The sequence below is a fragment of the Oryza sativa genome, chromosome 3, assembly GCF_034140825.1.
Source record: "Oryza sativa Japonica Group chromosome 3, ASM3414082v1".
NCBI lineage: Eukaryota > Viridiplantae > Streptophyta > Magnoliopsida > Poales > Poaceae > Oryza > Oryza sativa.
In genome coordinates this window covers 19,621,753-19,643,317 of record NC_089037.1, presented here as the reverse complement: position 1 = coordinate 19,643,317, position 21,565 = coordinate 19,621,753, and the positions used below count along the sequence as shown (strand labels likewise).

Below are 21,565 nucleotides of genomic sequence, written 5' to 3'. Positions count from 1 at the left end.
GATCTTATGCAATGTTGGCGGTGTTGTTCGTGACACATCGCATGCGTTGCGCCAGCGGCTGAGCATAGAGGAGGGGCGCCGCATCTAAGAGAGAGGATTCGCATGGCCGCCGTCGGTTCAGTCAACAAGGGTCGCCGGCCATTGGGCACACAGTTGCGTGGAGCCATGGGTTTACCCGCGAACCTAGGCAAAAATAGTGCGTAACCCACCGGTTTGACTAGCGGGTTAACTATGAATTTGACTTATAAATGGGTTTATAGATCGATCCACTTATATATTTAGATGCGGCAAGCCGGGCCACGACGCGAAAACCCTATAAATTATTATTTATTTAAACTCGCGGGTCGGCCCGCTTGCACCCCCACTGCCACGGCGGTCAACGTGGTCGCACGAGGGGAGCTCGGGAGGGCGAATGAGAACGTCGTGCAAGAGCGACAAGGGGTGCCCCCACGATGATGGCATCTGCATCACGAGATGACCATGACTTGGGCCTAGCCGAGCGATTGCAGGCCCGTCTTGCCCCGGGTATGCCTAAAATACCCTTCCACCTTAATAGTGCAAAAGCCTAAAATACCCATGATAATCGGCGTTCAGATTTGAAGGACAGGGATAGGGATGGTGGGGAGCGCGATGAGGATGGGGGCATGGACCATTTCTTTGCTTTTAATTTCTCATTGACACCCGCGCTCCTCCACTGCCCGCTTACCCCACCGCCGGATACTGCATTGCCTACCTACGTGGTATATATACCCTCCTATCAAAAACAAAACACATAACATGTGGGGATGAAACATAACCAAAAACTAAAATAATACATACATATGTACATGTAAGTGTATATCTCCGGAGCTGCATATCTACCACTAAACTAATAATTCTATATCTAACTAAAAAAATACATAAGGTTTCTGGGATTTTTTTTTGTCTGTTATCAATATTTTCATTTTTGTCCATCCGCGAGATCCGCATAGAGGTAATGATCTCGGCCTAAATAGAGAGAGAGAGAGAGAGTAATACCCCTTACAAAGTTGTGTTGTGGTTCCAATTTACATCTGTTAGGATTACAAATATCGGTTTATCCGTTTGTCACTCAAATTTTCGTCTGTCGCCTTATGTGCAAAGGCAACCACATATTTCGCCCATCCATTACTCCCATGCTATAATCATCGGGCTCACATGTCAGAAGCATCATTCACATTCCATACGTATAGAGAAGATTAATTGTCCAAGAACAAATATGCCTTTGTGATCACAGTACACATCACTGATGCTTATGATCAGGCTTAGTTGCTTGGATAAATTGTTGAGATCAAACATTACTCATCCTGGTACTAACCAGTGCAACGCAGGTGTATTTTTCTAGTCTAAAAAAAAACTGGTCAACTCGGCCCATGCCGAGACAACGGACCAATCCTATCGTACCGTCGGTCTCACCCTCTCTCCGCTTCCTTTCCGGTTCTCAAAACCTTCGGCTCCCCGTCGTCCTCCTCATCCTCCTCACTCTGCCCGTTGCAAATTCAAATTTGGATTCCCCTTCCTCCCCACACGCTCCCCTCCTCCTGCCGAGCCGAAACCCTAACGATCCAATTCCTCCTCCCTTTGGGCCTCCCACCATGAGCGCCGCCGCCGCCCCAGCAGCCGCCGTCGGCAGCGGCAAGGAGCTCGCCAACCCGCCGACGGACGGGATCTCCAACCTCCGGTTCTCCAACCACAGTGACCACCTCCTCGTCTCCTCCTGGGACAAGGTCAGCGACGATGCGCGTCCCTCTCCGTTCCTTGCGGTCTTGGTGGCCCGTAAGTAAACCCTAGCCCCCCTTTGATTTGGAAGATCTGACCGGGGTTTGGTTCCTTGCGATCTCTTTTAGACGGTGCGCCTCTACGACGCCGACGCGAACGTGCTCAAGGGTGAGTTCGTACACGCCGGGGCCGTGCTCGACTGCTGCTTCCACGACGACTCCTCCGGGTTTAGCGCCGGCGCCGACCACACCGTGCGTAGGTCAGCCATTTTGAGTTAACCCCGTTCTCCTGCCTCATTCAACTCTTTGCACGCGGTTGATTTGACGGTTCAGGAGGTTTGTTCTGGATACTGTCATTTTCAACAATTGCTCCTTTATATGCTTGCTCATGATGGTTTGGGATAGTACTCCCTCGAGTCAACTTGGAGCATCAGTACTATCGTAACCAGATTTGAGTAGATTTTTTTTCTCAATCTCATGACACTATAATTTTATTTAGTTTCCAAATTGTATTGTTATATAAAATAGTGCTTAAAGTTGTCTTTCATAAGCTGTGTTACCGTCCAACGGCCAGAAAAACAAATTGGGATGCAATTGACACAGATGATAGAAAATGTTAAGGGTTGTTAATTCGGGATCCTAGTTAGAGGCTGGAGAAATGGAGTAGATTTTATGCTCAATGGACCATGTTACAATGCCATGGATGTATTTCCCCGTATAACAATTAACATGTATGCACATATATGTATATATTCAAATACATATAATCAGCTACTAGCGTCATTAAGCAACCATGAACACATGAGTGAACTAAATGTTTCTTGTAAATTCAGTTGTCTAAACTCAACACTTTGTTGCTTGTAAATAGGCTTATATTTTTTCTTATTGATATCATCATTAGCTCATCCTTATTATATTCTACCATAACGTGAAGACTTGGTAAGACTAACAAGCAATGGGGCACGTGACTTCCAGGTTAGTATTTGGTTCAGCAAAAGAGGATCTTTTAGGACGGCATGATGCTCCTGTTCGCTGCGTGGAGTACTCTTATGCTGCAGGTACTTCGATTTTACTGAACACACATTCCTGCATTAAAATCTTCAACCTTAGGAGTTTAACTGGCTGTTTACTGGAGTAATCAAGTTCTCATTATTTTGGATGTCATGCACATTTTCTGGCTGAATTGTTATTTGAATTCTATATTGTACTATTAGTTTGTACTTGAGCATGAAAAAATCGATCATAGTGCTTAACTCTTTGGATAGAGGATTCGGCGAATGCCCATGTCAGTTTGTTGTTTATGTTTCATACTAATTCTCTATCTGGTAGTGATGTTGGTGTTCTTACCTGCTTTAGTGCTGAGTGCTGACTTAATTTCTCGTGACACATCTTGCAGACATGATTATCGAACTTTCAAATCTTTTGAGTATCGATGTCTATTTGAAATCTTTTAGAGAGAATGACCTGCATTACTGGTGGGAGTAGCAAGTTAGGGTAGCATCCATTTCTTTTAATTTAAGGGCAAACACCAGTCAGCAGATGATTCATGAATGAATTTCTTCCTGTCCTCGGTTCTGCTTGTTTTAGTGAATATGCTATACAGATTGGCTAAAGTAACCAAACTTCTAGTTGGTAAATTTCTGGAAATTGTGCAAAACTTGATTCTGTGGCATTGCATATATTAGCATGTACTACGATCTGGTTGTCATGTATAATTTGTTACATCCTAAAAACAATACAGAAATTAACTATTCATTTGTGGATATTGAAATTACCTGTTCATTTATGGATTTTTATCTATGCAGGTCAAGTCATCACTGGCAGCTGGGATAAGACTATCAAGTGTTGGGATCCAAGAGGTGTAAGTGGACCAGAGCGTACGCTTGTTGGGACATATGCTCAACCTGAGCGTGTATATTCTCTGTCGTTAGTGGGGAATAGGTTGGTTGTTGCAACAGCAGGAAGACATGTCAATATTTATGATCTGCGTAATATGTCTCAACATGAGCAAAAAAGGGACTCTTCTTTGAAATATCAAACACGTTGTGTTCGATGTTTCCCCAATGGAACAGGTAATATGCTCTCTTTTGATTACTTATGCTGCAGGACAGTACATTTCCAGTTGTCTCCCATGTTTCAAACACTAGCTAAATGCCCTTATGCTTGTGATGGACAATTTGATTTTGCACCAAACATGTCCTTGATTTCCTTTTTTGTTACAAGAGCATTTGATGGTGTTTACATGTATTACCTATGAAGTTAACTCATGCATTACATATAAACTAAGACATTTTTAACATTTTAGAGTTTTCCTGGGACTTGTTAAATTATGATTTTAGAAAAATACAAATAAAGATAGAATAACATATAAATGATATATTACGTAATATTAGAAAAAAATTTGGTAGCAATCTGTACAAGATGTAGTGGGAGCTAATAGGGTGTTAGATTCACTACCACCATCACCACTACATTTAATGTAATGTGGGGGGGGGGGTATAGATGAATTTCCTTCTGTCTTGATGCTAGATAATATGTCTATTTTGTCTGTGCGTGTGCACAGACAAGATGAATAGCATTAGATAATCTAAGCTTCTTTCCATCTATTTTGATTTGAGCCTTATGGTATAAGTTCCTTTAGAGTGGCTGTTGATCTTATACATGGTTTTTTTTTGTGTGTAAGTTTTGGAATCAATACAGTCACCTTGCTTTTATTCTGTGGATTGCATTGTTCATTATTATTTTTCCTACTACAGTGAAATATATTTTGTTGACTGACCTTGATCTTTCTTGTCAATGCTTCAGGATATGCCCTAAGTTCTGTTGAAGGACGAGTTTCTATGGAATTCTTTGATCTATCTGAGTCTGCTCAATCTAAAAAGTATGTTTTCTGCATCTTAGCTTGCGTTTTAAAACATTTGTTTCTTGGAGCATGTTAATTAAGACTTAATATAATGGACTAAGAATCTTCCATCCAAACAGCTTTTCTGTTTTTACAGAACAATTTTTAGTTTCCTGTCCTCCATTGCTTCTTCTCTACCTATTATAAAAATTGAAGATGTTTTTGCCGTAGTTTTCGTACGTCGCCTGCGTCCGATTGCGTCTGATATTGTCTCCGCGCGCGAAGCAGTTCGCGTCCGATTCCTGTGTATAACACGCGACGCCACACGTTCGTTGAAGATTTGCATTGCCTCTGCCCTTTTTCCGTGTTGACCACGCCGACCGAATCCGTTTCTGTCAGGAGGCAAGAGACAGCGATGGGCCAGCCAATCCATCTACCGCACGGCTCACGAGAAGGCCAAGCAAAGTTAATTCGCTGCCCCTGTCACTCTACAGTGGGTGATTTTCTGGTGAATTGCTACGTCCACCCAAGCTTGTGCACCAGAAGATTTATAGATTGTCGCTTCGTGCATGTACAGGGAATTAATTCATCTGCATTGCTTTCGTTCTGTTTGGGTAAATCAAATTTAGGTTCAGTTTTTGCTAAGCTCATATGCCAGATTACTATGAGGTTTTTATGAAGATCAAAATACTTCTTTTTTCACCCAAAGTGCATCGCGTTTCTGCTAGGTTTACGCAAGTTTATACCAATAAATTCAGAATTTATTCCCAATGGCGAGTTTGAAGTATGGTATACCTCTTATAGATTAAGGGTGTTATGGTTTTATTGTCCAAGTGACTATTTCGCACACAATGATTTTGTCACATCATGAGTTTGTTTGGAGATTAAAGATTTTTATGCTACAAGACGAAATTTGTCTCAAGGTAGAGATTGTGAAATATGTTAACTAAATTTTAGCATACAATATATTCGGGTTAGTTACCTAATAGGACTTTGTATTACATATTAGGACTCATAGATTTCTCCTTTTATATATCTCTTGTATGCCGCATGGGAAGGATGCGACAACACTATGTGTCATCTACGTTTGTATTCAACTCCTCTATACTGATCATTGCCGATCGTCGCCCATAGTTTTTTCCCATAAGGATTTTTCATATAAAATTCGTGTATCCGTTATGCATCTATTTTCATAACAAGGAAGACTTAACTATCTAACTGGATGTTATAGGTTGTGCATGGATGCAAAAACCATAGCAGGGCTCCCATTTTCATCGAGCAAATAATGGCCAGCTCCTTTTGATCAACCTTGAGCTTAGAGTAGGATATCTTGAACTTAAGTAATATGTAAGACTAAAATTCCTGTAACCCGTTGCAATGCACGGGTATTTTTTCTAGTTATTATAAAAACATGAAATATCTAACATACATAAAGACATCCAGTTTAAACTGGTAGCTAGTTCCTAGTTGCAATCATGCGTACCTCACTTTGGGTTGTGCAAAAACTCAACATTAGACCATAAATTATGAGTTACTTTATCTATCATTTCAAAATTTCTTGATAATTTTATTTCTGAACTTGGGACGTTTTGGTGATCTAAGTGTAACCATTTGTATCCATGGTTTGATGACCAAAAAGTAGTCGTCTGATCACTACTATGTGGCTGCATTGGAGATTTCTAGGTCAAAGGAAATGGTTTTTGTGGTTAGAAACTTGCGCTGTTCTCAGTTCTAAAGGTGTTACAAAAGGGGTGACTTGCAGTCCTGATCAACTAGTTGACCAACTAGTAAACCAAGGTTGTAAATATGGGTTTTGGGAAAAAATACTGGTCACTCCATGAAACAGTTAGCCGCTTGTTTTAGCAGCGTTTATCACTTTCCAGTTCTTGACCGGACAAAAGTCTGAATCCATGTTTTTGAATTCAAAATTCAAATTGGTTACTGCTATAGACAAGGCATAAATTGAACAAGGCATGTGTTGAGCTAAGTTTTGTCAATATGCAAGATGCATAGACACTTGTAGAACATGGAAGGAAGTTGTTTTGGGCTTTTCAAAGTTGACAAACATAACTTTCAAATCAGTACTTGATTCTTTTGCAAAAAAAAAAAAACTTAAGTCAGACAAGTATAATCTTAGGAATGCTTTTGTTAGGACTTAGGACGGACTTGGCATCACCATTTTAAACAGTATTTATGGTCAGTGTTGACTTATGTTGGCGGCACACATCCCAAAATGACTTTATTTTATGACTGGAGGGAGTAGAACAAGAGCACTTGATCATGTCTGAGCATGTCATCAACATAGAGAAGGTGTAGAATATGGTTCTCAGTGGGCAAGAATGAATATCACTAGCTGCTGCTCCATGTTCCTTTGAAAGTCATATTGGATTGGCAAGTTAGATTTCTTTCATCGAACCTTGCTCATGTAGCTAAAAGGCTCTGTTTGGGGGAGCTTAAGATTCTAAGAAGCCGGCCATCTTGCTTATGAATAACAAACACCAACTTGCTTAATTTCATGTGCTGTAACCAGTTTTCCCATTTTGGTTCTTCAAACACAAAACACAAAAGGCATCTCAAAGCTGTCTATAATCAACACAATTAAATACTCATTGAGGTGGAGATGGAATTGACCTTGACTGCTGACTAGGGATTGAAGAGATGATGACATTGGTGCTAGCTAGCTTCCATTTATTTTTATTTCTTGAAGAATAGGGGTAGTTAGGCCATGCTGCTTGCTTAGGAGTTTGAAATTTGTGTGCAGAGAGCTCAGGTAAAACCTCGACACCCACGTATCAAGTTGCATGAGCTTGAGCCTAAAATTGAGATTGGCTAATTTTTAGCTTGAGCAGGTTACGAGCCTGCATCTTTTGTCTGCCTATCACTGTTGACTTAGGTGTCATATAGATTGTTGCTATGAATGAGCAGAGCGGAATCATATTTAAAATTTCACTGTCAGATTTCTTTTTCCAGAAAACCAAGTAGGAACATCCAAATTATCTTACTAAATCCCATTTGGCCATCAAGGCCCAACCAAATTGCTTTTGGGTTGCTTTACGGGTGGGGGTAATGAAAAGTAGGGTGCTCAGTTGATACTAGTAACGAAAAGTATTATGAAATGCAGAATTTTCAGTACTTGTATTATACACAGAAGTTGACTTTCTGTATTACACAGCACTGCATCATTGAACGAACATCTATGTCATATTTTAACTTTATTAAGGCAGCTGTAGAAGATAATGCAGTCAACTCAGAATATAATATCAGTGTACCTTCCCTCTGATCTATCGTAGGTGATATCCTGTGAAAAATTACTTGTTGGCTCATCTGATAATCCTATGCAGGTATGCTTTCAAGTGTCATCGGAAATCAGAAGCTGGCCGGGACACCGTTTATCCTGTCAATGCAATTGCATTCCATCCAATGTAAAGGCTTGACATGCCTTTTGTCAGCTTTTGATTTATAGAATTGCTCGTTGTCTTTAACTTGGGTCTTTTGTATCCTCTGCAGATATGGTACATTTGCCACTGGTGGGTGTGACGGATTTGTGAATGTATGGGATGGCATTAACAAGAAAAGACTATATCAGGTACAAGTGATACTATCTCAATGAAGACAAGGGCTAAAATAGTTGCCATTAATGTTCTTCTTTTATTGCAGTATTCAAAGTATGCGTCAAGCATAGCTGCTTTGTCATTTAGTAAGGATGGGCACCTGCTCGCTGTGGCATCCAGCTACACTTATGAAGAGGGAGAAAAATCGTAAGATTTTACTTTGTTTTCTTCCTGTCATTAGGAGGACATTGTCCATTATCTAAAAGAACAACAATAGTGGAATCTTGACATACTATGTGGTTTTCCTGTTCAGCCATGAACCTGATGCAATATTTATCCGGTCAGTGAATGAAGTGGAAGTAAAGCCGAAGCCTAAGGCACTGGCAGCACCTTAGAAGTGTTTTAGTTGTCTCACGACAGGGGTAATCGTGTGGTTTGATGTGTATGGTGAGAGTAAAGCGTCATTCAAATTAGTATTTTTGTATCCTCGCAAGAAAAAAAGTATTTATGTCGGACACTCCATTTCCCTAGTTCTCTTAAGTTCATGTCAACCACATCTGTTGACGAAATTCCTTGTTTATGTTGAAGGGATGGTCAGCATCTAACTCTGTTGCCTCTGCCTGTTCATTTCGCTTGGAACCTCTAGAAATATTTGCTTAAATGTTGATGTATTCCATATTATTGTATATTATGGTACCATGTTCATTTATTCTGTTTTAAGTTTTGGAACTGGGATCTTATATCAGTCGTCTTGTTGAACCTGTCTCTGGATAGAAGCACTATGTAGTTATATGTAAACACCACAAGTTCCAAGCTGGACTACTAAGTTGCCGTTTTCTCGTTTGATGTAGAAGACACTCCAAGTCTCCAACTGCCCTACATTTTTGAATTCGTTAAAAAGATTGAAGCATGGTTCAAGTACATTTCTTGCTTCTGAACCTGGTGGAGTCACATTTGATCTTGGTTTTTGAAACTCCCTTAGGCCTTGTTTGTTTACACGGGATTTGTTCTGGGCCTGGAATGATAGAACAAGAAATTTATAATAGGTACAACAAAAGACCAGGATTTATTTTGGGTCGGGAACCAATTTACTCATATTAGGTACAACAAAACATCCGGATTAGTTTTATACCTCTTGACTAGTGGATTGATTCCCGGTCGCTTATTGTTCCTATCATGAGTAAATTGGTTCTTGGCCCGGAATAAATCCCGGTCTCTCGTTGTATCTATCATAATTGAATCCGGCGTAACCGAACAAGACCTTATGGTCACTGTGCAACAAACCGGAAATCGGTGGGTGTCGATTTGTAGGGTAAAATATGATGCCTATACAACTGAGAACATTGCCATGTCTAGTTCACTTGTCAAGAATTCCTTCTGTTCCGGTTTAGTCCACTTAAGAACAATGATGACGTCCTCCATGGTCCGTGGGTCAAGTTGCCAGTTGCCACCATCCCTGCTGTGTGTGGGAAAGGCACCGCTGCCACTTGATGTCGAACAGGAGGTCGGGAGTTTAGATCACCGTAGATCTAGGATTTGGGCTGTCAATGCTAATAGCGTTGACATCGGTGACGTATGCTGCGCACCTTTGTATAGGGGATTTTTGGGTGAAAGCCTAGTCTCAGGTATTCAGAATAGTGACGATTATATGTCTTGTGGTAGGCTTTTTGTGTGAAAACGTAGTTCCGGGTATTCAGAATAGTTGCGATGATTTTTTGAGACTAGATGCTGGGGCGCGCCAATGGCGCGCCGCCTGTGCACAGCTAGTTTAAATTTCAAGGGCACACACAAATAGCTGTATAATTGGTGTTTATCTATGATTAGTGAAAATCATTGTTCATTAGCAAAAGTCATCAGACAAACCACCACAGTTGCTAGTAGTGATAGTTACAGCACAATCATTTTTCTTTGGGCATAATTACAACAAAAGTCCTAATAACAATTAACCCATATGAAAGAGTATTGCAGATAATCCACATTCATTCAAAGCCACATCACTGTTGGTTCTCTGGATAACCACAGGGTCTTCAACTCGTTCAGGTAGTTCTGGTACTCGTGCATATCAAATACGATGAAAAGGTATAGCTGCACTTTAAACTGTTAAAAAAATGTTTCCATCGAAGGGCTAGGCATTTGTGATGTATGGTTAAACTTGCTTCAGGAAATCTGAAAACAGAAAATGAAAGCAAACATTTCAAACATTCAATGGAATCACTCCCTGCTTCTTATCCTCCACCAATTGCTTTTTCTTCACCAAAAGCTCCACCAAATTTCAGCACCATCTATGGGTATAATATTCCGCAGTCGGAACCGTGGGGCCTATATAGCAAGAGCAAACAATCATTAACACAGCCATTTCATCTAGGCTGCGTTTCGGCACAATCACATTGTGAGTTTGTTTGTTCCGTTTTCCGCGTGCACGCTTCCGAAATATTTTCTATAGGAAAGTTTACTTTAAAAAATCATATTAATCCATTTTTGAAATTTAAAATAGTTAATACTCAATTAATCATGCGCTAATGGCTCACCTCGTTTTATGTATCTTCCCAATCTTCTCAATCCTCTTCTCCTCAACCTCAGCAAAAGAAATCCATAAACATGTACATAAAAGAAAATTGTAGGCATGTAATTGTCCTCTAAAGAGGGCTATTAATATTATATGACAAATTTTATCCTTACTATATTAATTTTCATTAGAAATATTTATGGCACAGGATATGGTTCGTTATTTGGTCATGATACATAGGAGGAAATCCAGTAGGGTTAAATTTCTCCGTGATTCTTTTTTAAGTGTCACTAAACATGGATGTTATCATAAAAAGAATTTAATATTAATACATTAATAATGCATACAATACACATAATGGAAGAAAGGTCTAAAAGCCTAAGCTTATTTCAACTATTAAATGTCAGTCATATCTTAGTATGATTCAGTAAACAGAGAAACAACGAGACTAGTGAAAGCAATCATCAACCTTCACCAAGACCACTTTAGGAAATCAGAAATACAGTACTACACATAACAGGGGATGGAGATCCATTAGTGCCGAGGTGGGCCTTGATGGGGATGGAGATCCATTAGTGCCAAGGTGGGCCTTGATTTTTGTTTATCAAGCTTGTAAGATCCATTAGTGCCAAGGTGGGCCTTGATTTTTGTTTAACAAGCTTGGCTACAAGAGAATCACTTTCGAGACACTTACCCAATCCTCTTGAGAATAATAACTTGTCCCCTTGTGATCATAGATCAAACCTTGGAGAACAAAATTGTTGGTTTCTGCTTTCTTTCGATTCTGCAGTTAATGACCATAAAAATTATTGTGTAAATGATAATGACCTAGTCAGATATTGTACGACTGACACCAAATATTACAAATCAATAGCACAAAAGGAAGTACTTGTATTTTAGAAACGCGAACTTTCAAGGCACAAAAGAATAGGACTAAAGAGTTCTCTCACAACTGGTGCAGATGATGAAATTTCAAGAACTGTCTGCTGATATTTTTTTTCCTCTGATTGAATTGTTGAATCTCCGTTCAGAATTTTTCCTCTCAGCAAATTAAGGCAGTAGTCAAATCAGACCATCAGAAGAACTTCAATGCTTACAAAAAAAAATCATCAACAAATTCAAGGCCATGGACAAATGCTACATGGTCATACTCTAGTAGATTCATAGCATGTGCCTATGTGGTGCAGTGAAGTTGATTTTAATTAAACAAACTGAAATAATAACTCTTCCAGTAGCACAGATTTTAAGATTCTGAATTCTGGGAAAAACACCATTCAGAAATATAACTTTGTAGAAAGCAGTAACTGGTAACATGTTAAGAACTATTTAGATTGGAGGCCATCAACTAAAGAATTTCAAGTCGTGAAGATGTAAGATTGTTTATTACAATGCAAATAGAAACTGTTCCATAAACAATGTTGTTGCTCTGGGTCGCACCCTTTTGCGCCTCCTGTATACAACTCGTCCTATATAATTTGATTGATCAAAAGTCAACAAATGTAAAGAGAGAATTGCATCTTTTTTTATAAACAGGAATAAGCAAATAAAAAGGAGCCATGAACATGTAGGATGGTAATTTCAATACATAAAGGATATCATAGCCTTGCCGTTAATACAAGCCAGGTACTGTACAGACAACATATTGTCGAACCCAATGGTAAGGACTAAGTACAAAGAACTTCATATTTTCTAATGTACATATGGTCATTCATGTACAACAGCACTGCTAGTATAAATTAAACAAGCACATACAACAGATGCTATTTTAAACATAAAGACATGTCCAAAATCATGACAATGAAGATATTTCTCCGTAATGCAATGGAGGAGAAATGAGAGTAATATAACAGCTATGAGGTACTAAAGACAATTATAACTTTTTAAGCACAGATCTTGATTTGTGTTACTGTAAATTAATTTGAAATGCAAATGTGGATGAATAATTTGGAAATGGATGATAAAACTTATGTGGATTCTTGGAACTGCATTGAAACCACGCCTATATCCAAGCTAGTATACGTGGGGTTTTATTCTGACATTTACAGAGTGATCCATAGACACGTGGTAATACTACTGTGACACAAAAAGGAAAATCTTTATGCATAGACAAACCAGCTCACCAAGGCAGTATCACATAATAACACATTGGAACAACCATTTTAGACTTGCCATCAAGTTGATTTCAGCCTGTCTAATCTAAACTTGGCCTGAAAAATGAGCAGATAATATGCAACTTCACTAAAAGCAAATATTTTGATCTTTGTAAGGTGAATTCAGTATCAATACAATCATAGTTGTGCAGGACAAGTGCGATGGAAAAACAGTCATTTTCGACAAAAAAAAAATGGTACACTTAGATTCAATGGACCCTGACCAATCATAGGTTGCTAAAGAGATCCAATGCTGCAATGACTTCAGAATGATCATGCATGCAGTTTCTACAAGGTGTGCAAAGCTTTGCGGTGCAATAGTGAATCCATGCATCTAGTGATGTTAGAGAAGATAACTATTAATATGAAGAGGTATGCAAGGTTGAAATTTGTAGGTAGCAAAACTCCATAAGAGAAGAACTAAAGCCCATTATATGCTATGTGTGAGTTTACCTACTAAGCCAAAAAAGAGCTCTTGCACAACTATCAAACTTCCTTTCGGTGGCCTCCTCCACCTTCTTCTCCAGTATTTCCTCTAGAGTATTTAAATGGGCTCAACAGGTACAAATCCTGCAGCCTCTGCAATAGGAAGGAACAGTTTAGGGAAAAAAAGAGATGCGCACGGATTTTTTTCCCAAAGTAAACAGAAGGGGATGTTCATATTTCAGAATGCATGCATATGCTTAAAGATTCACAGAAATGTCCAAAAGAACATTGTTGTCAGCCAGAATCACTTATTAGTAAATAGTTGACACCAATAATATGCAGCATATACAGGATAATAACATTTTCACATCATTAGTAGGACCCTATAGCATAATATCATTAGCTCATTAGTTCTTTTAAGCCAACAAGAAAATCTATCTATAGCTCGTTAGTATTTTTAAGCAAAAATAACAAAGACAATTTATAGGAAATCTTGCAATGCTAAATTGCTAATGACAAAAAAAATAGTGACAGTCTATAGGAAATCTTTAGCAAGATGAAACTTGCACTTAAATTTTAATATGCCATTCTGGCAATCAGTCGAAAATGCAATTAAGTATCAGAAATGTCACCGTGGCACAAAGGGTGAAACAGGGACCTAGCCCCCAAGTCAAAGCTACCAGTAGTTCACAGGATGAAGAACTTTAATAAAGGGAATAGCAATCATGAAAGTGTCACGCATCTAAATACAGAGAGCTAAACTTAAATCAGTGATCGATATGTTAGCTAACTAAACATGAACTGCATTTGATTTCTTTGATGAGTATTCGAAAAGTCTATTTCTAACTTAATGAACCAGCCAGGAGTATTTCATTTGCAAAGTTGTTAAATAGTCATGAACAATTAAGTGCTACAATGTGCATGTGAGAGACCAGAATATTCATGGAGAAAAATCTTTATAGTGTTTGGTTTATACTGGTCATAGGATATTTATAACCAGAAAATCTATAGCAGGTTATGTTGCTTGTGACACAAGATTATTATTAGTTGACAACAAAAAATATGGTGTGCTGCTGACAGTAAATACTTCACAGGAGGAATAAAGCAGATTGCAAGCAACTATTACCCAGAATGGAGATGAAATATGTGAACTACTGGGGACAGATTAGTTGCTAGACCATCTGCACATACTCCCTCCGTCCCAAAAAAAGACAAACCCTGGGCTTCCGTGTCCAACATTTGACCGTCCGTCTTATTTGAAAAAATTATGAAAAAAATTAAAAAGACAAGTCACGTATAAAGTATTAATCATGTTTTATCATCTAACAACAATAAAAATACTAATTATAAAAAAATTCATATAAGACGGACAGTCAAACGTTGGACACGGAAACCCAAGGTTTGTCTTTTTTTGGGACGGAGGGAGTACAACATTAAAAACATCTATTTTGATTGTTCCATCCATATGCAACCAAATTTCGGAAGCAAAAGGTCCATGGGTGGTCATTTGCATGTCATGTAAGGACAAGCCTGCTAGTACTACTTGATGATAAGCTTGCGAAGTTGGCGAGTTGTAGGGCACCTTGAGATCAGGTTCTAGTTTGGAAACCAACTACTATGCATCAGTCCTAATTGAAGACCACCACCAGTAGGTGCATTAACAGTCACCTCTGTTTACTTCTTGCAAAACCAAATAAAAGTTTTTTATCCGTTGCTTCCAGTTTTACTAATAACAAGTTGTGATTATCAGAAGGGCCCAAACTTAGACAAATTTGTTTTTATTTCATGTTTTCCTCCTTTGTATGTTTGAGCTCAATTATATACATATCCTACTTCAGCAAAATTGTTCATTAAGTCTACCAATAGCTGGTACAAATGAACAGTGCAAGAAAATAATTATTTCTTATGTTTTAAACTTTATGATATATATCTAAAAAGAAAAATTTAATCTATATGAATTATGTTTACTACGTAACTATGAAAACTGGTGTACATCGCCATCAGTACTGAAGGCTAGCTATGCATGGAAATTACATTATGTTTTGTTATTTCTACAAAAATATAGCTAATTAGCCATATTTTTTTAGATAATAGAAGCTTTATTGAACCCAGCCATGGTGTTCAACGGAAAGAATTATTAAGGATATTGTTTAGTAACTCAATATACCTCTTCACGTTCGATGTATCAAGTTCCTCTCAGATCTTACAATCTAAATGCAGTAACAGCAAGAGGGAATACTGTCAGATGCCAAACACATGAATGATATATGAATAAAATGAAGATTAAAATGACATGAACAGAAGACAAAGTTTGAGTGCAAACAACTCCAGGATGTTGAAAAGCAAATCATGACAAAAGATGCAGATGATTCTTGGCTTATGCCAGAATACTCTGACCGACTAACTGACCTATTTCTGCTTCTATCTTTTAAAAATCCTTGATTACCAGCAAGTATTGTTTTCAGGTAGCGACTAAGCTATTTCTTAAGACACTGAGAAAAGAAGATTGTAATTAAGTAGTAAATACACCACATTAATTCTGACAGCTTTAACCATATGCAATGTGGAAGGGTATTTCTTACAGGCAATCTTCTCTGCCAAAGGCATTTCCGGGTGAAAAATGTCAATGGATTGAACAAACTCCCCGAAATCAGTAATGCCATTGCGCTTAAGATCAAAGAGATCAAATATCTGCTTGAAATGAGAAGATTCAGTCAGTTTTTCACACATCTGAAATTGTTCTATAATTCAACCGAAACCATAAAATTGTGCTTAATTAGCTCACAAAAGCTTTTGCCGCGAGACAGCAGAATACACAGAAATTGAAAAAAAGGCAAACCGACCCGATCAGCGAAAAGGTTCTTCTTGTTGCTGTTCCTAAAGAGTGCTAGCTGGAACTCCTCCTGTTCAAGAAAATGGCAGTTCAGAATTGACCAAAAAAAAACAGAATTTCAATACCAGATGGCCACTTTTGTCAAAAATATGGCCTCAACTAAAAGTGAAATTCAAGAGAGTTAACCTTGTGAATGAACCCATCTTTGAATTCTTGAACAGCTCACACAGGATAATCAGTATTTTCAGTACCTGTATATCCGTTCCTGCTCTAGCATGAACTGCCGATGTCAGTTATCCTAGTGAGCTGCACAAAAAAAACAATTATGAATATATTTCCATGTTTTCATGCGCACCAGACCATTTAATGAACAATTAGATCTGAAAAAAACCATAAAAATTGCAGCAACCTCAAAATGCTCAATAACCCTAAAAATTGAAGCAACCTCATTATGCGTCAGTTAAGGTTTCACAGTATGAAAAAAAAGAATAACAATAAACACAACTGCAAACAGTTTCTAGCAAAACAGATCAAATCTTTATCCTTACCAAGCCGTTGCATCCGATTCACGAGCATCATGTCGTCTGGCCGCGCAGTGGTGGCGGTGGCAGTGAACTCATCGGCGAGGGCTTGAGGCAGCGTCATGGTCTAGCGCCAAATCGAGGGATCCATACTCATGGGGTGCTTCAGGCTGGCAGAGAAGTGTGAGGAGGAAGGGGATGGTGCAGAGGAGGTGGATGCCTTGCCGTGCCGGCGATGGTGCTTCAGGCTGGCAGAGAAGTGTGAGGAGGAAGGGGATGGTGCAGAGGAGGTGGATGCCTTGCCGTGCCGGCGATGGTGGTGGCGGCAGCACCAGTTAAACGTGAATGCACGACGGAGAGGAGAGTGAGCACCTCCATCCGCCAGACCAACAGCCCCTCCATTAGCCGCCAGGCTACCGGATCTGGCGGCCACGACCTCGCCGCCATCAGATCCAGCAAGCCTCTATTTACTGTAAAAAGAAAGAAGGAAAATGTGTGACAAGTCTTTCTTAGAAAAATGTGATAACATCAAACAAGGGGAGGAGAAGAGGTGAGCCTACTCGGCGCCGCCGGCGAGGTTGACGCCATCGCTCAATCCGCCAAGGTTGAGCTCGTCGCCACCGTGGAGCCCCTTGTCCACTACAACGCGAAAATGGTGATACCGGCTTGTGGGAGGACAACGGTGGCTCCATCAACCGCCAAACAATCGACAGCCACGTGCTCGCCACCATCAGATCCGACCACTCTGATGGCAGCGAGCGGCTAGACCGGCAAGGTGACGACGGCGATGACGGCGGCAAAGCAGCGCTCCTCGCAGGCAGAGGAGAGACAAGAGGGGAAGAGGAAGGAGCGTTCGCCTCCTCGATTTCTCCGCGTCCGCCTCGAAGCCCGTGCTCAGGGACGGCGATTGGGCGATGAAGGGCGTGGTGGCAGGGAGTGGCGACCGCGACGGCTACGCGAGGCGGAGGCGGGGACGAGGGCGCAGGCGCGAGGTGACGGGGACGGCGTTGGCGATGGCGCGAGGCGGCGGCGGCGAGAGAGGGAGAGGGAGAGACGAGAGTGAGGAGGGCGTGAGCGGCGGCGGCGACTAGGGTTGGGGGGTAGGGTTAGTGGGCACCGTTTTGCAAAAAAAGCCCCTCTCCTTCAAAGTTTTACATCGTGGTCCAATTTGTTGATTTTTATCTCCTTCACATGTAATATCCGGTACTTAGAAGGACCTCCACGTAAAATCTCGACTCAAAGGTACTTTGCGGAAGGGATCAACATCGAATTACGCGCAACATGGAGGGGTTTTTGCAAAATTGCCACCCCGCGCACTATTCCTATCCGATGTGGCGTAGCTCAGCGTCCGCCCCTTCCGCCGCTCTTAATGGTTTCTAATGACCTGACCTTAGAGGCAATGCGTTGGAGGTTACATGTCAATGCAACGGTCTTATTGGTTGTGTTTTTGTTGGATCGGCTTTGATGGTTATGGCGGTGACCAATTCCGAGCGAATGGCTGAGTTATAGCTCGATTACTTTTCGATATTATCTTCCGCTTTGGTTTGATGTCTGTCGTCGATGGTGGTGTGTGTGAAATTTGATTGACTCAATGATTGGCCGCTGATTTTGGAGATTATGTGTTTAGGTTGAGAATGATAAATATTACATGCAGCTTATGAGTTGTTGGGAAGAAGCAATAGTTATGCAAATCCGCACCAACTATAGATGGAAAATCTTTATCTTTGAGGTGGTATGCTAAGTAGTTTTTTTTCTAATCAAGGTTTTTTAGTTCACAATTATTCATCCTCCAACATCTGTAATAATCAGCTATAGCATGTTTGAAGCAAAGGACATAATATATTTTATTGATAAAAAGAGGTTTAGCTCTACTGTTTCAAGGGAACAATGGTTTCTACTACTATCTACTTTCCAAATATAAGGGATTTTGCCTATTCAATTATATGGATAAAATCCCTTATATTTTAAAGCAATTTAGTCTTCAATAAGAACGGATGTAGGGTTCAAGCCTTTGGTTCAAACAAGATGCAACTGAAAAGCTTACCCCATTAAATAACATGAAAATGGAGGAATCAAATTAACTTTTACCTCAAGAAATACATGTGTAATGTTCTGCTTTATCTCAAGGCACTAATTGTCTAATTTACGTTCCTTCAATAATTGTGATCTCCACAGCAATGTGCACAAGAGTGTCACTCTTTTTTAATTGCTATACATCTGCCTGCAAATTTTTTTTTTTGGTTTTGTCAGCTGAATTTGTGACCATTGGATGTTGCTTTTTAAGATTCGTGTGTCCTACTCGGACCCACACCCAACCTGTCTATTTTGACAACCCTAGTTAAGATGAGAGTGCGGCTTGTGGAAGTGTAGCCTGGCCCAACATAGGTGGGGTGCCCACGTTGTCATCTTGTCCTCTTCTCATCTAGACACACACGCTGTATAACTAGAGAAATTCCTATCTTCCCAATTTTTTCTCGGTTTCTTCGTGCACGGCAAGAGAGAAGTGTCTTCACCGGCGACGACAGGGCAAGCGACCGTGATGCTCTCGGTGTTCTCCGGCAAGGGTAGGACCTAAGCTTGGTGGCGTCGCGCCATGTTTTGTTTGTGAGGCAGGGATTGCCATTCCCAAGGTTGTTGGAGAGGTAATCGGGGAGGGACTGTCCCGATGGTCGTCCCTAGTGGATACATGGAGCCTCTCGCTGGTGTTGGCAATAGATGCAGCTACTGCTCTTCTAGTGTGCCATCTCTCAGCGTCAAGGCCATGATTTCTGGACTGGCAAGCATCGTTGAGGCAAGCAAGGTGAGCTAGTTCTCTTTTCTTCTAAAATAAGAATGTTTACATGTGTTGGTATTTTGAGCAATGATTCGAACGGGAGTGGTAAGTACCTTAGATTTTTTTGATTAACTACATGTGCAAAAGCAGGATCTAGTGGGATTCGAAATGGATTTCCTTTTTTGTTTACCTGGGTAGCGGGAATTATGTGTGATTGGAGTTTGATTTCACACATTTTTTCTGCGCAAACTCATGTGCTTCATCTAAGTTAGGAATAAGAAACGGTATGTTTTAATGGATGATCTTTGTGATTAGAGTTTTGCTCAAATGCATTGAGAGCCAATGAGTTTTGGTTACCTTGTTTCAAGCCCGTTTTTAGGTCTGTTTTTGGTTGACGTTTTGTTTTATTTGTAACTACAAGAAAGTACTCTATCAAATTAACTATGTGCTGTAATGAATTAACTAGAGAGAATCCATTAAATGCCATCGAGTTTGTCAGAAGTCTATGATTTACCACTGATTTTGTCACGCTCTATAATATACCATCGACTTTTGCTTAACTTCTATGATTTACCATCGTCGTCCGGTTAGCCTCTCCATTAGTACTGTACAATTTTATCCAAATGACCAAAATACCCATAGGATAAAAACTTCCAACATTTGGACAAAAATTCTGAAATATTAGATTTTAAGTTTTTGGCCAAATTTTGGATGTTTACAATCTTATGCTTCTAATATGGTATTTTGGAATTTTTGTCCAAGTTATGGAAGTTTTTGTCCTAGGGGTATTTTGATCATTTGGACAAAATTATATAGTGCTAACGGAGGCTAACCGGACGGTAATGATAAATCGTAGAAGTTAAGCAAAAGTAGATGGCATATTGTAGAACGTGACAAAGTCAGTGGCAAATCATAGACCCGTGACAAACTCAGTGGTGTATAATGGTTTCTCGCAATTAACTAGCCCAAGCTATAGATGTGTTTAATCTTCATTTTACCCTTTATGTAGTTGAGCGCTTCTGTTTTTGCTTCAAATTAACAGCGCTCTACTGATATTTCTTATGGTCATAGAAAAATCCGTAAGCGCACGGATACCGTTATTGCATTTCACTCAGGAGTATTCTAAGGGTATCGTATTTATGTTTCCATAGGGAAGGGGTGGTGTAAAAATAGACTTCATATATTCTTCATCAAGCTAAACTAAATATACTAAAGTCTAAACAAGAGTTAAGATAATAATGATAGTTAGTGTGCCACACAAGAGATTTATCTCTAATAAATATTCACTGCATGTTGCCATTCAACAAGAAAGAACATTTCCCTGTTTGCTGTTGTTCTTTTATTTGTCTTCTGGAGTAAAATTTTATTTCAAATTTACGTAAGTGGATGGTACGTACATCCTTTAGTATGTTTGATCTTACTTTATGCGTGGCTGCAGGTTGGTAGAGCTCCATGAGATTCGGACGGAACACGTTTTCCGAACATGCTGGAAGGTGAGTGCGAAGGTGGTGTTCAAATCTCCCATGCAGCAAAACAAATTTGGCACTCGGTATATTTGGTTTATACTCAAGGGCGCAATGGTATGTCAAACACAACAACTCTCTTCTCCTAATTGCTGAAGATTATGGCGCTATGTGCAAAAATGTTATGGAAATTTAGGTTGTGGATTCCATGTCTTTATTCTATACAATTGAAACGTAGGAGACAAGGATGGAAGTGCTAGCCTACGACCTGCTAGCAGATCATTTTAATTGAACCATACACAGTGGCTTAGTCTATGATTTTTCTAACGTGGGTTTTCAACTGACTGATGTGCCTAGTTATGTGAACCTAACCATGCAAGCTAAGTTTTGTCTGATTCTAACCATGCAAGCTAAGTTTTGTCTGATTCTATGAAAGCCTCGTTTCGTAGACTATAGTGCTATTTTTACCAAGGCGATAAGGGATGATATGGTCATATGTAAAGCAAATAACTTGAATTTCTATTTTCAGCTTTTTTTTAACTCTATAGTTATGTTCCTTACATATATATTCATATATTCGTTCAGATGTCGTTGGTGTGATATATGTGGGAGAAGTTCAGCATCTCCAACGTTATGGACGAAGCAGACCTACAAAGATATTGCCTTGTTAATCGTCGGTGAGTTCACTTTCAGTTTTTTTTTTAAAAAAAGAACACATTCTCATAGTGTGAGCGATCCCTAATCCATTTTTAATAGTACAAATA

At 39.7% G+C, this 21,565-nt stretch overlaps 1 protein-coding gene and 1 long non-coding RNA gene across 10 annotated transcripts; one reads left to right on the top strand and one right to left on the bottom strand.

Moving 5' to 3' along the window:
• Positions 1-1,519: 1,519 nt before the first annotated feature.
• On the top strand, positions 1,520-8,838 carry LOC4333230 (mitotic checkpoint protein BUB3.1). The gene is made up of 9 exons (XM_015777785.3): positions 1,520-1,745; positions 1,866-1,996; positions 2,712-2,794; positions 3,542-3,808; positions 4,542-4,617; positions 7,920-8,000; positions 8,086-8,164; positions 8,236-8,336; positions 8,443-8,838. Exons 1-9 carry the CDS (start codon positions 1,614-1,616, stop codon positions 8,522-8,524), a joined length of 1,032 nt encoding a protein of 343 aa, XP_015633271.1. The 5' UTR covers positions 1,520-1,613; the 3' UTR covers positions 8,525-8,838.
• A 1,083-nt stretch (positions 8,839-9,921) lies between these two features.
• Positions 9,922-17,596, bottom strand: LOC4333229 (uncharacterized). 9 transcript variants are annotated; one of them, XR_010740005.1, is made up of 9 exons: positions 17,126-17,596; positions 16,593-17,035; positions 16,231-16,350; positions 16,055-16,114; positions 15,794-15,902; positions 15,379-15,421; positions 13,239-13,364; positions 10,658-11,419; positions 9,922-10,448 (listed from the first exon to the last, which is right to left on the bottom strand). It is a non-coding gene; the product is annotated as an uncharacterized lncRNA (long non-coding RNA). The 9 variants fall into 9 exon arrangements; XR_010740004.1 differs by lacking the exons at positions 9,922-10,448; positions 10,658-11,419 and adding exons at positions 12,199-12,842; positions 14,338-14,462; XR_010740001.1 differs by lacking the exon at positions 15,379-15,421.
• Positions 17,597-21,565: the final 3,969 nt, after the last annotated feature.